The following is a 14,201-nucleotide window of genomic DNA, read 5'->3' as shown; positions in this document are numbered from 1 at the left end:
TTATTCTGGCAATTAAGCTACATCACTGCCAAGCATCATCAAAATCCGTTCAGTGGTTTTACAAACTTTCGTGTAGATAATATTAGTAGGAAATTAAAAATTATTCCATATTATTTGCAGGATTATTACTTAGTGTTCTTTGACATGAATCAAGAAAGTGAGAATGTGGTATCGGGAATATTTAGAACGATAAAAAGAGTTTATATACCAGCTCTAAATGTTTGTAAGGCGTGGGGAGATCTAAATCCACCTAATCCTAGAAGTTCAGACATAATAAAAACTTATATTTCGAAGATAATGCTGTTTAGTGATTATCTTGAAAGTAAGATGTTGTGTTTTTATTTATTGTATGATATTAGATATCTTGTGGTCCGTCTCTATCTCCTAATTTCATTTTTGATTTTATTGTCTGGAGTTTGGAGGAAGAGGTTTGGAGGAAGAGCTTTCGTTAAAATATATTGAATTCATAGAGTTCAATAGAAATCCGATTCTTTACAAGATTTTATGCTTTTAGCCATAATTTCTTCGATTGTAACAATTTCAGAAACCTAATTCATATTATGTTTTTGATTCAGAAACAAAGATAGATTTGGACTGTTGCACAAAGTTCAAAATAAACTTATCGTTGTATGAAGAAGAGTTAGCAGATGCCGAAAAAATGAAACTGGCCATCACTAAAACTCATGTTTTAGAAGAAATTTGTTCTTACGTAAAGCAATGGAATAAACAGATAACTATGGTAAAATAAATAATTATTAATTTGAGGTAGCTTATTAGAATAATTTGGAGGCAATAAAATAAATTTGAGATCCTACTAAGTAGTCGTACCTACCTATAGGTTTATTTTAAAAGTGGGTTTATAAGGGTAAAAAATTATTAAGAATTTGTATAGTATATATTGTACGAACTTGAATTCGTTATTTGAATAAATCGTTGTTATTGTTTCGTGAAATTGAAGATTTTTTAATGTCTTTTAGGATTTCTTTTTTTTTTAATAAAGAAAAGTTATAAATAATTTATAGGTCCTAGTTCAAAGTCAACAATTACGCCGTGAGCCTTCCAACATCGGACCATTAGCTGAATTGGATCACTGGAGACGACAGTTGACTACTTTTACATCAATTATTGAGCATATTAAAAGTGATCCGTGTCAAATGTATATTCATACACTTATAAGAGCAAAGTCCAAACTTATAAAGGTAAACAGAAATATATTTAAAGTTTGAACGTCCTAAAGCCCTAAAATAATATTGCGTAAAAAGCTCTTGATTACGCATCGCGTACTCTATAAAATGTTCTTCCTACAAATCTAGCCCAGTAAATCTTAAATCGTTAAGTTGATTCTTATTAGTTACTAAGCTATAGATTTTTTCTTAAATTAACGATTCATTGAAATATCGCTCTATTTTAGAAATGGAGAGCTTTGGATAACCAAGTGACAGATTTTTACAATGAAGCGTATGATAATGTCAAATATCTATACGCATTGGAAAAGTATTGTGAACCATTATACCGGTAATTTATATTTTGGATAAAAAATTTAAGATATATTTTGCATTTCGTTTCACTATTTTTTTGCAATGTCATCCGCATTCCTAGAAAGGTACATGTGAAAATACCCTGTTTGTATTGTGGGTTGTTTTAAGCTTAATTAGTTAGAGTGGGTGTTTTGATTGCCACTTAAAAGGATCTGGATGCATAGTAGAAAGAGCTGGATGTTTGAATGTGTTTACGTTAAAATAATATAGGCACTAGAACAATATTATTGCAGTTATGCGGTATTATTGACTTATCAAATTCATCGTGATAAACATGAACATTCATTGTATAAAACTAGTGCGGGAAATATTTTGTTATTAAATAATCACAGTTGTTTTATTAACGTGATAAAGTTTTTAAAATCGTTTTAGTCGGGTGACATGTTCAGAAGCTTGTGTCACACCAAAACCTCACGAGCGCGATCGCAGGTATAACGAGAGAGAGACGGACCGATCTCCCGTCTCATCTCGAGCGCTGCCACCAATAAGACGTTATCACGTAAACATCTCGATCGTAAACCTACTTTACAAACAACCAATTTTTTATGGGAATATTAAGGAGGGTAGTTGGACTCGACGTGCTAAGTATAAAAACAAAAAGAGGGTAGTTAGTATTGGGAGAAAGCACTGTTAACTTGTGGTTGCGAGTATTGTGTAAAAGTGAGTTTAGAAAGAGAAATAAAAAGTTCCTGAAGCTATACAGGAATATGAATTGAAGAATGAAGAAAAATCGGTGGTCACGTTCCTAATCACTTTTGTCATAATATTACATACATTTCAGATGTGATCCCCTAACAATGCAACAGTTTATACCCGGCTTATTATACACTGTTCGTATGGTGTTCGCTACATCTCGATACTATAACACAACCAAACAAATCTCCACTTTGTTGGTGAAAGTCACCAATCAGATATTAAACATGTGCATGGACTATCTGACAAACAATGGTAGAAAGACCATTTGGAACCAGGATAAACTTAACTTTATTAAGAAGTCGAAGGTAGGTTTGAAGAATTTTCTTAAAATATGTCAAACGAAAGTGGTAAAAATTGTTAAACCTAACGTCTTCTCTTTTTGAAAAATTGAAAACCGACTTCAAAGAAAGGAGAGGTTCTTTACTCGATTCGACTGTATTTTTTTGGTGTGTTACCTCGGAACTTTCAACTGGGTGAATGGATTTCGATCATTCTGTTTTTTCTATTTGCAAACTAGTGTCTTCCCATTAAACTTTTGTCCAGTTATGACTGAAGGTAGTTTAGTTTTTTGTTAAAATAATTATTTCAATTGTCTATTTCTACACTCAACTTGTCAATACTGCGAATATTAATAATTATATTTCGTTATTTTTAAATTTGCAGTTATGCTTGAATCTATATAGCTTTTACCGTGAATGCTATAGCGATACTCAGGAGGAAATGAGAGAAGCGGCTGACGAGAGACCGTTTGATTGTTCGGAGATGTATATTTTTGGCAAATTTGAAACTTTTAGAAGGCGGTTACTGAAGGTAAACATGAAAAGATTTAATAAACTTAAACACTCAGTTTCTGAAACCTTTATTGTACCCAAAGATATATATCTTTTTGTATGTTTTTAATATGCCTTATATCTGATTATCACGGACCTATTCTTAGACTACAGGCCCGTGTTGAAAAAATTATGGGTCATTTGACCCACCAGGTGACCTATCTAGAACGATATAAGAGCATAAAATAATAAGATTCAGCACTATGACGTCACTTGTAAGCTGTCCACCTGAGTGCAGATGAGAATTCGAAGGTTCAGGTAGAGATTTTCTCCCCTTGTCTCCATGATTATTGTACGGCGTTGCGGAATAATTGATTAAAAGTAGTATAGAAATAGTATGACACAGATGCCGTCATAGTGACGTCATAGTGCTGAATCTTATTATTTTATGCTCTTATATCATTCTAGATAGGTCAGGTGGTGGGTCAAATGACCCATAATTTTTTCAACATGGGCCTGTAGTCTATCTTATTTATAACGAAATTTTACCAAAAATAATAATGCTAAGTGAGGTAATATGGATGTTTGAAAATTTTCAGATAATAGACCTATTTCAAACGTACATTACTTATTATGTTTTGAACAAGACTACATTGGAAGGTATAGAAGAATATGCTGCAAATTTTAATAAGCTTTTTAAGGCAATCTCTTCTAAAACCTATGACGCATTAGATCATAGGTAAGCTCAAATGCAATAAAAATATATCAATTAATGTTATTAATCAAGATAAAAATACATAGTTATTGAGTTATTTAATTATAAATTAAATTGCAGACGACCTGATTTTGACAAGGACTACAAAATTTACAAAGATGGGGTAGCTACTCAAGAGATATTGCTTGAAAATTTCATGATTGCTGTAAGTTTCATGAGTTTATAAATAACTAGCTTTCCGCCTGCGGCTTCGCCCGCGTTTTCAAAAAAAAACCCGCATAGTTCCCGTTCCCGTGGGATTTCCGGGATAAAACCTAGCCTATGTCACTCAGAAATGATGTAGCTTTCCAACAGTGAAAGAATTTTTCAAATCTGCCAAGTAGTTTCGGAGCCTATTCAATTCATACAAACAAACAAACAAACAAAAAATCAAACCTTTCCTCTTTATAATATTTGTATAGATATAAAAAACATTTATGTTAGAGACGTCATCAATAAAAGTTCAGATATTTTCTAAAATGCAGTGTATAGTTAGTTTGATTCTTTACACATTGAAATGAAATTGGAAATAATTCTTGCAGAGTGTAAATAAATGTCCAACTACAGAAATCGCATTGCACCTTTTAGCAAGATTCGAGACGTTGAAACTAGATTGTCTGTATTTGGAAGATCAGTATTATGATTTAATTAGTACTTATACTGCAGAAATCGAGGCTATACGTGATCGGTATTTAATATATTTTTAACAAGTTAATTGTAATTATAATTTCAACAAAAATTTTAATCACCTAAATTTGAGACAGACATTTTTTCCTTTGATAATTGACTGACTGGTCAAATTTTAAGCCTGTATTTCAAGAAACCTAACTTTTGTCATTTGTAGTTGTTTGTATAAAATATATTGTTCGAATTTATAAAATTTTTAATACTTATTTCCAAAATACATTTTGAAGATATAACGAAGAGCGCGAAAATCCCGAATTACCAAGGAACATGCCGCCCGTGGCCGGTAGAGTTATGTGGATTCGCTTTTACGATAAGAACATTAAAGGGCCCATGAAAGAGTTTATGAAACATCATGAAGTTATAACTCATATGGTGTGTGTCTATTTTATTTTAATAGTAATAAAAAGGGGATATACGCAATAATACGCAGGAATACGGAGTAATATATAGTTAGCTTTTTACCATAGCTTCGAAATTATTGTATTTGCGATGAAGTTAAAGTTGTATTGAAGACAAATGATGAAAGTTTAACAAATCTTAAAGTTGAAGCAGAGTTTTACTGTACAAACTTTGAAACTCAAACACATAAATTTACCAGGGATTTATTTAATTCCAACTTTCCAGAACACTCAAAGATGTATAAAACTGTATAATGTGATGTCTATTGTTTTTACGGAGTTCGAATTCATATATCACAGTGCTTGGGCTGAAAATGTGGGTCAGGTAAGTTACATAATTTAAATATGGTAATTCGAATTCTATATCTATTACTAGGTAGCTGTGCCGTTTGGTTTATTAACCCGCCGGCAAAATCAAGTACTTCTAGGTCATGTATTAGCCTGACGTATTTAATCCTGCAAAAATCCATCCAAAATTTTTTTTGTGATAAACATTAATTGTGATAAACATTAATACATTCGTTCTCACAAGCTTTCGCATTTATTATATTAGAAGGATCGGATATTACTTAATTTATAACTTTTGAATTGTTATTTTAGGTTCGTCTAGGTCTAATAGCACCTTTGCTAATTAGGCATCCTGTTACCAATCGGTATATTGTCAACTTCAGTGTGTACATCCCTGAGTGTATACGAGAAGTGGAATATATGTGGCAATTGGGTTTGAGTAAGTTAATTAAATTAATTAAAATACCGATGCTGCAATGGTTAGAAATTATTGCCCTAGAGTGTAGGTTTGACTTCCCCAATAGTAGAAAAATATTTTGTTACGATGAACATTGTTTTTCGTAGTTTGGGTATTGATGTTAATCTATTGATCCTAATTATTGCATTAAATTAAATATGTTTGAAATAATTCTTAGAATATCGTTTATTTAAGGTGTTCCTGATGCAGCTCAAATTGTAGCATATTGTAAAGAGAAAATATTCAGTAATTTTGAAAGGATAAAATCTCTGGTGGACAGAAATGATCAAATAAGACGGTATACTTTAAAATATTTTATACCTACACTAATAAATACTTTTTTATCAGTACACATGTCTTTTCAAATATTATTTTTGTAAATTTTAGGAGTATGCCGAAACTGTATTTGCCGTTACTCAGAGCGCAGCTAGTAAAATTAGAAAAGGCATTTCAACCAGGATTCTCAACAATAACTTGGACGGCGCTAGAAATACCCGCATATTGTGATAAAATAGAAGAAGTATTAGATGAAGTCGATCTTTTTGTTAAAGAGGTATTGCTTCTTATCCAATCCTTGTCATTCTAAGAAATATTCTAAGATTTAAAGTAGTAATTATTTTCTTTACTGGGCCACAAATATGCTATAAATTAAGAACCTATTATTTTTTGGCAACATAAAAAAAGCTATAAATCTTCACTCCTTTTGTCATTAAATATAATTTATTTATAGGTTGTAGATATGAAGGAAGCACGTATTGATGCAATTCTATTATCTATCACTAAAACATTGTTGGTATATCTGCCGGAACAAGCGGTGGACCCAACAGTGTTCTATGACGAAAACTTAATGAGACGCGATGAGATTGGTAATTATTTGTATGGTGTATTTTAATTTTTCATTACAGTCAATTTAATTTCATTACAGTCAATTTAATTAATCTTTGTATTAAGTCCTGTTGTATGTATATGTTGTATTGATATGAAATTTCGAGCTGACTATACAGTCAAAAATGCATAGTTTACTTGTAGAAATCCTGTGAAAATATGCTAATTCATATAATTTATACCATACATACTATCATACTCTATATTATTATTTCTTATATCTCACACGTTTTCAGCAAGCGATTTACAACAAAAATCTTGGAACGCCGAGCTTGCTGTAATTGAGCTCATAAATAAATTCCTGGACAGTGTACCATCAAAACAAATTCAAGATTTGAAGAATAATTGGTTTGTTTTAATAATATTTTGAAGCTTTTTTAGTCTCTATAATAATAATTCTTTATTTTTTTTTTAGGTTGGATACTGAAAAAGCTCTTAAGCAAGTAACATCGGCTACACGTGTTTTCCCTGAAGATGCAGGTACATATATCAAGATCAATACAATTATTCATTTTAGAAATTTGAGTTACTGCTCTGCAGTTTAATAAAACATTATCTATCTTTCCATACTTTAAGTGATTGATGCCACTTTACATCTATATTGTTAAAAATATTTCATTTTTTGTTGTAGCTTTCTTGGAAATAGAGAATCCAGATCGTTATGAACCAATGCATGCAATCAATGAGTGCAACGAGCTGTTCGCTTATTTTGCCACTAAGTGTGTAGAAGCTCTCATAAAATGTACCAGACAAAGTTTAGATTTATTAAGAAAAAGGGCTTCTGTTTCAAGGTTAGTGACATGACATAAGATCGCGATTTTAAAATAGTATGTATATTAATTATTATTTTAAATTGCAGCTTCTTAACAATGACAACAGACCCTGAAGAGCAAAAGAAATTGAAGCCATTAATGCTATCACTGATGTTTCTTCAAATTCCAAGGGTTTTGATAAAACCTACTTTGGAAGAAATACAGTCTGCATTTTCTCAGGTATAAAAACCGAATTCTAACAAAACATAACTTGTCATTTATTAATACTTAACAAATAATAAGGTTTTCGTATCTTTAAGTGTTTTTATAATTGATCCGGTATTTCCACAGGTCGTCTTAAACTGTATAATGGATATTCATCGCAATGTCTTTATGTGGGGTCAGCAAGAACAAATCAAGAAAGAGAAAATGGCAGCCATGTCTAGTCTCTCCACTACTAGGAGTATTAGTAAGACTTTTCCCTCTGCCACAAGTTTTAAGGGTTCATTTAAACTTGAAATATCATTCACTCTTTAAGTATTTAGACATTTTACGAATATATTTTCACTCGTTGGTGAGGCTATATTTTGGGATAAAGAAAGACAATATTTTATCTATACTAATATTATAAAGCTGTTGTTTGTTTGAATGCGCTAATCTCACGAACTACTGGTCCGATTTGAAAAAAAGTGTGTGCGTGTAACCTTTACGCGCGATTGAAGTAAAACGCACATGTCAATATAACCTTGTTATTGAATATTATAAAATGTCGCAATTGTCAGAAAATTTATTTTTAATTTACTTATTTTAAAAGTAATAAATAAACAAGTATATTTAGAGATTTTCAAAAAATTTTGCAATTTAAAATAATGTTTTTAAAACTGTTGAATTTTTCATTCACTTTGCTATTCACAATTGATCCGTTTGAAAATTTGAAAATAAATAATCCTAATTGATTATGATATTTGCCACTAGCTGGCGTATAAGTCAAGAAGCGTGTAGTATATGACATATACTTACAACCAATCAGAATTATTATTTTTAAATGGCGGAAACTACACAGCGTTACTTCCGTCAGAAAAAAAATCTGAGTTACTCCCTAGTCGCGCCTAAAGAAGTTTTACTTCAAAATTCTTTCGGTGTTAGATAACCCATTCAACGAGGAAGACGCTAAGACCAACAGGAGCGGAGCCACGCGGGTGAAACCGCGGAGCGAAGCTAGTTTTTAAATATTATTAAGGTATATTAATCATGGCGATGGCGATAATAAAACCTAATTTATTTAAACAGGTTCAAGATCAGGATCAACAATGACTGGGATAAGGAATTACTTCCGAATGGTGTCTGAACACAAAGACACTGTTCGAGCAGTTATGGCTTTGCAAGGAATGATGTATATGTACAAACCAGATATTGAAAAACTTCTTGTAGTATGTAATCTTGAAGAGAAATTTATGTATCATGATGATTCAATATCGAAATATTGACTTAATATGTTTGTTTTAGATCTATGGAAAGTTTTCTCATTTATGGGCAGAAGACAGAGTACAGCAAGTTCAAGCTTTTGTAGATTCAAATCCTTTAAATGTTATCATTCGAGATATGTTGAAGAAATACGAAGCACAGACGGAGGAAGTGCTTAATTTGCCAGATCGGCATATTGTTGGATCTATACAAATTAATTTAGGTAGATGGAACATAGTTCCTGAATCTAATGACTTGTTATTGCTGAATAGGATCTTAATTTACAAATACATATTATATTGTTATTATTGAAGTGAAAACTTCTTTAGCGGCGTTGAGCACTTTTTTGTAATGGGTATAAAATCTTAAACTCGCGTCAGGACACGTGACTTGATCGAAAAAGCGTAAGACGGATGGAGAGTAGACAGCTATCCCCTCTCTACTACACGCGTTTTCACTTCTGCCGGCACTCCTGGAGTGCAACTCGTCTTTTTTTATATTTTATTTTGTAATACTGCTTACCAGCTTCTTGGACAAATCGTAATTATCTTAGAGAAAGACTATTTCTATTAATGTTAGTGTACCAGTGCAGTGTACCTAAATTATTATTATTATTTACAGAAAATCTTAAGTTAGCATTGCACGTTGAATCAGTTGAATGGAAGAGGATTCTAGGTAAACTATTAAGTCACGCTTACAAAGAGCGAGTGGATAAACTGATGAACTTTATAAAGGACAAAATGAAAGTTATGAGCAAGAAAATTAAAGATCTGGACGATGTACGAGTCGCTATGCTATGTCTTGAATCGATCCGGGAGGAATTTATTGGGTACTGTGATAATAATGCTACATACTATCAATGTGTTTGTTTATTTGTCTGATCCTGTTTAATTTTACAACCAAGAATCTTGTCATTGACGTCATTTTTATTTTGAGCTACATTTTTTGGGGTTGCACTTGCACCCTGAGCCGTTTACGTAGATTATTATCATTAATTTTTAAACATTGTAATAAATTTATAGGATGGATATGGAATTAGATCTCATTGAAGAGAGTTATGCGACATTTAGTCATTTCAATATTGATATTCCTAAAGATGATATCGATATGGTATACGGATTGAGATATGCTTTCCAAAATATGTTACTAACGGTAAGTCCCAAAGATTTATTTTAAGTGATTTATCTGTCACCTAAGAAACATTTAGTAAGTTTCAGTACGTAAAATTACGTCACATCGTAAGTGTTGCTTTCTATAAAACTTAATTATGTTACGTGAATAATATCTCTACTACAATTACATAGATATAAGTTTAGTCCTAAACTTGATATTTTACACAACTCTACAACGAAGATGCCAAACGGTAAATTGTAAATATTGTTATGAATGATATAGAATAAAATAATATTACTATTTCCCAAGTCCCAACAAGTACAACAACGCATAGTGGATATGCAAGGACCTCTACAGAAGGAGCTCACGGAAGGTGTAGCAACATTCAATTCGGATGTATTGAAATTCGACGCTGATTATGATGCTTTTGGACCAATGACTCCTGGTCTATCTGCTAAGGAAGCTAGTGACAGGTATATTATTTGTATGAACATAGGAACTAAGAATTGTATTTTTAAATAATACTTACACCTTGATCAAATGTAACAATCACGTTTTTAAATAAGTACTAATTGAATTTTATTTCATGAAGATATAGAAAGATCAAGCAAGCTAAGTAGACTTTGAATTGGAATAGCTTTCAATTGGACGTAATATTATATGAAATGGAATATAAAATACGAAATTTTGCTAAAAGTTGTACTGCTAGTGACACAAACTATGAATATGGTAATTTTAATTTTTAATTTTTCAGAGTAATTATGTTCCAATCGAGATTTGATGAACTCTGGAGACGATTCGAAATGTATTCCAATGGTGAAAAACTATTTGGAATGGAAGTAAAGGATTATCCTATACTACACCAGAAGAAGAAGGAGTTCAATTTGTTGAGCAAATTGTACGTTGTGCATAGACTAATACACTCAAGATTAGATTCTATTAGTCCATGCGTTGTGTCATTATATTTTTAATTCTACCAACTTTTCTATTGAATTTCTATTTTGACGTATTTTATACCAGATTTTATTATTTATACTATTTACATCCATTTAATTTTCATGTTTATTTCGTAAATAGGTATAGTTTATACCTTGCGGTTATGAATTCCATCGACGGATATTTCGAAACACCATGGGTTGAAATTGATATTGAACAAATTGTTTCCCAATTGGCAGACTTCGATCTAAGGTAATTATCGAACAATTATATTTTTATTCTGCCCTTAGATTTTTATATAAAAATGAGATATTTCATATTTTAAACATAGGTGTCGCAAACTACCGAGAGGTATGAAAGATTGGCCAGCTTTTATAGAACTGAAGAACAAAATCGACGACTTCAATCAAACGTGTCCTTTGTTGGAGCTTATGGCTGACAAATCTATGAAAGATCGACATTGGAGACGATTGGAGATATTGATGAGTTAGTACTTATTTCCTTAAAGACATAATTATTTCCTTAGCTACGATATAACATTAAAAAATATTTAATTGTATTGTCTTACTTTAAAGTTTAAACTATATTTTACTTCATATGTTTTTTGTAGACTGTGTGTTGGATGTGGAGTCAGAAACGTTCACTTTAGCCAATGTTATGGAAGCTCCTTTGTTACAAAACAAGGAGGACGTTGAGGTTCATAATTGTTACTTATTCTTGTATTTGGATGAGTAGTATATCTAAATTTAATCTGGATTTTAATTCTCTAGGATATTTGTATCAGTGCAGTAAAAGAGAAAGACATAGAGGCAAAACTCAAGCAAATAATAGCTGATTGGGCAGTTGTTGATCTTACATTCGCACCATTTAAGAATAGAGGAGAGTTACTGATCAAAGCTCAGGATACTCTTGATATTATAACGATGCTTGAAGATTCTTTGATGGTTTTGAATTCTTTGGCGTCTAATAGGTAAATTTTAATTGCACTTATTATCATTCTATAACGATAACATAATTTTAAATTTAAAAATATTTCAAAATCTATTTAAATAATACTTACATTTCATCTCACCAGATACAACGCTCCCTTCAAAAAAGATATATTACTTTGGATAAATAAATTGGTCAGTACCACGGAGATTTTGGAGAAGTGGTTGCAAGTACAAAACTTGTGGATGTATCTAGAAGCCGTCTTCGTGGGTGGTGATATTGCTAAACAGTTGCCTGCTGAAGCTAAGAGATTTGCGGTTATTTGATTTTCGCTAATAATAAAACAAAATCTAACAATTAAGTCATTGTAAAATATAAGGTCCAAAGTGGAAATGACTTATCGAGTTAAAAAAAAATATACCAGTAAAGACGGAGCAAATATCTCCATAGTTTCCTCATTCCAGCACTTAACAAATAAAATCATGTTTTAAAACTTTGCAGACAATTGATAAAACATACGTAAAGATTATGTATCGAGCTCGTGACATAGTAAACTGTGTAGAGACGTGTGTATCCGATGATACGCTCAAGCAACTATTGCCACATTTGTATGAACAATTGGAGGCTTGCCAGAAATCGCTGACTGGATACTTGGAAACTAAGCGGTTGATCTTCCCGAGATTCTTCTTTGTGTCTGATCCTGTACTATTGGAAATTCTTGGGCAGGCTTCCGATCCGCATTCTATTCAGGTATGGCCAATTAATATACGAGTACAGTATAGAATAGGCTTTTTGCGAATTTGTTACTATCCTGGTTTATTATTTTGGTCCAGATTAAGAAAATTTATCTAGGCTATCTGATATTATAGATTTTACTTAACGATTTTCATCACTTATAATATTGTTCTATGATTTAAAGCCTCATCTACTAAGTATTTTCGATGCCATATACATGGTAGACTTCGACGATAAAGACAGAATTGTCGGTATGAACTCTGACAATGGTGAAACTATTCCATTGGATCGCCCAGTCACGTGTATTGGAGGCGTCGAGGTATATTCTAATTAACAAATAATTTATAAATATTTCAATAAAATATTTATAATGAAATATAATAATTATAATTGTGATAATAATGTTTGATTCATTTAAGATATGGCTAAATACCCTACTTGATACAATGAAGGATACTGTAAGGAATTTCATAGCGAATATTGCTCAAACTATGGCTGGAGATCCTGAGTTTGAATTCCTCTCTGGATTTTGGCATTTCCCTGGCCAGGTAAAATTTTCATATTGTCAATTTTGGCGAATACAGCATTATTTTTTTCTTATTGCCTATAATGACAAGAAAATTTGTCATAAGTTTTTGCCTTTACTTGTAATTTAATAAAACAAAACTGAATATACGTTGTAGGCCGGTCTACTGGGCATGCAAATATTGTGGACAAGCGATGCTGAATATGCTCTTAAAAAGGCAAGAGTCGATCGATTCATAATGAGATTAACTAACCAGAAGAATTTGGATTTGCTCAACGGTTTGATTGATCAAACAGTAACGGACTTGGTGCCTTTAGATAGAACAAGAGTGGAAACTATGATTACTATTCATGTACATCAAAGGTACTTTTTTCTATTGTTTCAACTGTTACTTAATTCAAACCAGCTTTTATAATATTATCCTATTTTGCAGAGATATCTTTGATGATTTAGTCAAAATGAGAATCAAGAGCCCCGTTGACTTTGAATGGCAGAAACAGGCCCGATTTTACTATTTCGATGAAAGCGATGATTGTATTGTTTCTATAACTGATGTTGACTTTTTGTATCAGGTAATATTTCGTGTTCCAATAATTAAAACTCATTAAATGGATTTACAGTTAAATTTTAATAAAATTCAGCATGACAGCTAGAGTTATAGAGCTCTATTAAGTGGTCATATTTGTATTTCCAAAACAGTTTTACTATTTTTTGAATCCTCATGATTCCTTTTAATGCACTTGTAGAAAGTAGTAGGAAAAGTGGAAGTAGTTATGTATCATAATAATTTTGAACGAACATTACGCATCTTAATCTTGCCAAAAATTTTCAGAACGAATACCTCGGTATAACCGAGCGTCTAGTAATCACACCACTAACAGATCGCTGCTATATAACTTTATCACAAGCGATCGGTATGAGCATGGGCGGTGCGCCCGCTGGGCCTGCGGGTACTGGCAAAACTGAGACCACTAAAGATATGGCCAGAACGTTGGGCAAACTAGTTATCGTGTTCAATTGCTCTGATCAGATGGACTTTAGAGGTGAGATGATTTGTAGACTTTAGGGAATGTAGGCGACGTCGCGGAAGAATTCTAACAAATACCCCCAGCCCCATCATTAAACCGGCTCGACGGAACACAGTGGGGTTTTAGTCGGTAAGAATCCGACATAACCCCCGGCTCCTTCCCCGGGGGCCGCGGGTATCTTTGGAAGATTTCCCCACTATAAAAGGGAATGTAGGCGTAGCTTATGTTGTACATAGTAGAAAGA

General features: G+C 32.3%; 1 protein-coding gene across 1 annotated transcript in view; it reads left to right on the top strand.

Moving 5' to 3' along the window:
• kl-3 (dynein heavy chain 8, axonemal kl-3) overlaps nt 1-14,201 on the top strand; it is a 35,772-nt gene that overhangs the window by 1,670 nt on the left and 19,901 nt on the right. The window contains exons 5-41 of the mRNA XM_090102942.1: nt 121-322; nt 576-739; nt 1,023-1,199; nt 1,412-1,515; nt 2,320-2,539; nt 2,898-3,044; nt 3,604-3,743; nt 3,840-3,924; nt 4,301-4,446; nt 4,673-4,817; nt 5,070-5,168; nt 5,444-5,570; nt 5,784-5,886; nt 5,976-6,141; nt 6,319-6,454; nt 6,710-6,821; nt 6,889-6,953; nt 7,105-7,264; nt 7,333-7,465; nt 7,577-7,694; nt 8,516-8,655; nt 8,732-8,912; nt 9,311-9,518; nt 9,712-9,841; nt 10,112-10,275; nt 10,557-10,700; nt 10,880-10,990; nt 11,070-11,224; nt 11,349-11,434; nt 11,509-11,708; nt 11,814-11,985; nt 12,170-12,418; nt 12,588-12,722; nt 12,823-12,951; nt 13,087-13,292; nt 13,363-13,501; nt 13,762-13,972. Of these exons, the coding sequence (XP_089959068.1) occupies nt 121-322; nt 576-739; nt 1,023-1,199; nt 1,412-1,515; nt 2,320-2,539; nt 2,898-3,044; nt 3,604-3,743; nt 3,840-3,924; nt 4,301-4,446; nt 4,673-4,817; nt 5,070-5,168; nt 5,444-5,570; nt 5,784-5,886; nt 5,976-6,141; nt 6,319-6,454; nt 6,710-6,821; nt 6,889-6,953; nt 7,105-7,264; nt 7,333-7,465; nt 7,577-7,694; nt 8,516-8,655; nt 8,732-8,912; nt 9,311-9,518; nt 9,712-9,841; nt 10,112-10,275; nt 10,557-10,700; nt 10,880-10,990; nt 11,070-11,224; nt 11,349-11,434; nt 11,509-11,708; nt 11,814-11,985; nt 12,170-12,418; nt 12,588-12,722; nt 12,823-12,951; nt 13,087-13,292; nt 13,363-13,501; nt 13,762-13,972 (5,509 nt within the window). The remainder of the gene's footprint in view (nt 1-120; nt 323-575; nt 740-1,022; nt 1,200-1,411; nt 1,516-2,319; nt 2,540-2,897; nt 3,045-3,603; nt 3,744-3,839; nt 3,925-4,300; nt 4,447-4,672; nt 4,818-5,069; nt 5,169-5,443; nt 5,571-5,783; nt 5,887-5,975; nt 6,142-6,318; nt 6,455-6,709; nt 6,822-6,888; nt 6,954-7,104; nt 7,265-7,332; nt 7,466-7,576; nt 7,695-8,515; nt 8,656-8,731; nt 8,913-9,310; nt 9,519-9,711; nt 9,842-10,111; nt 10,276-10,556; nt 10,701-10,879; nt 10,991-11,069; nt 11,225-11,348; nt 11,435-11,508; nt 11,709-11,813; nt 11,986-12,169; nt 12,419-12,587; nt 12,723-12,822; nt 12,952-13,086; nt 13,293-13,362; nt 13,502-13,761; nt 13,973-14,201) is intronic.

The sequence above is a fragment of the Colias eurytheme genome, chromosome 6, assembly GCF_061535395.1.
Source record: "Colias eurytheme isolate Ceu_HAF_F1 chromosome 6, ilColEury1 Martin Lab GWU primary, whole genome shotgun sequence".
NCBI classification, from domain to species: Eukaryota; Metazoa; Arthropoda; class Insecta; order Lepidoptera; family Pieridae; genus Colias; species Colias eurytheme.
This window is presented reverse-complemented; position numbering and strand designations above follow the sequence as displayed.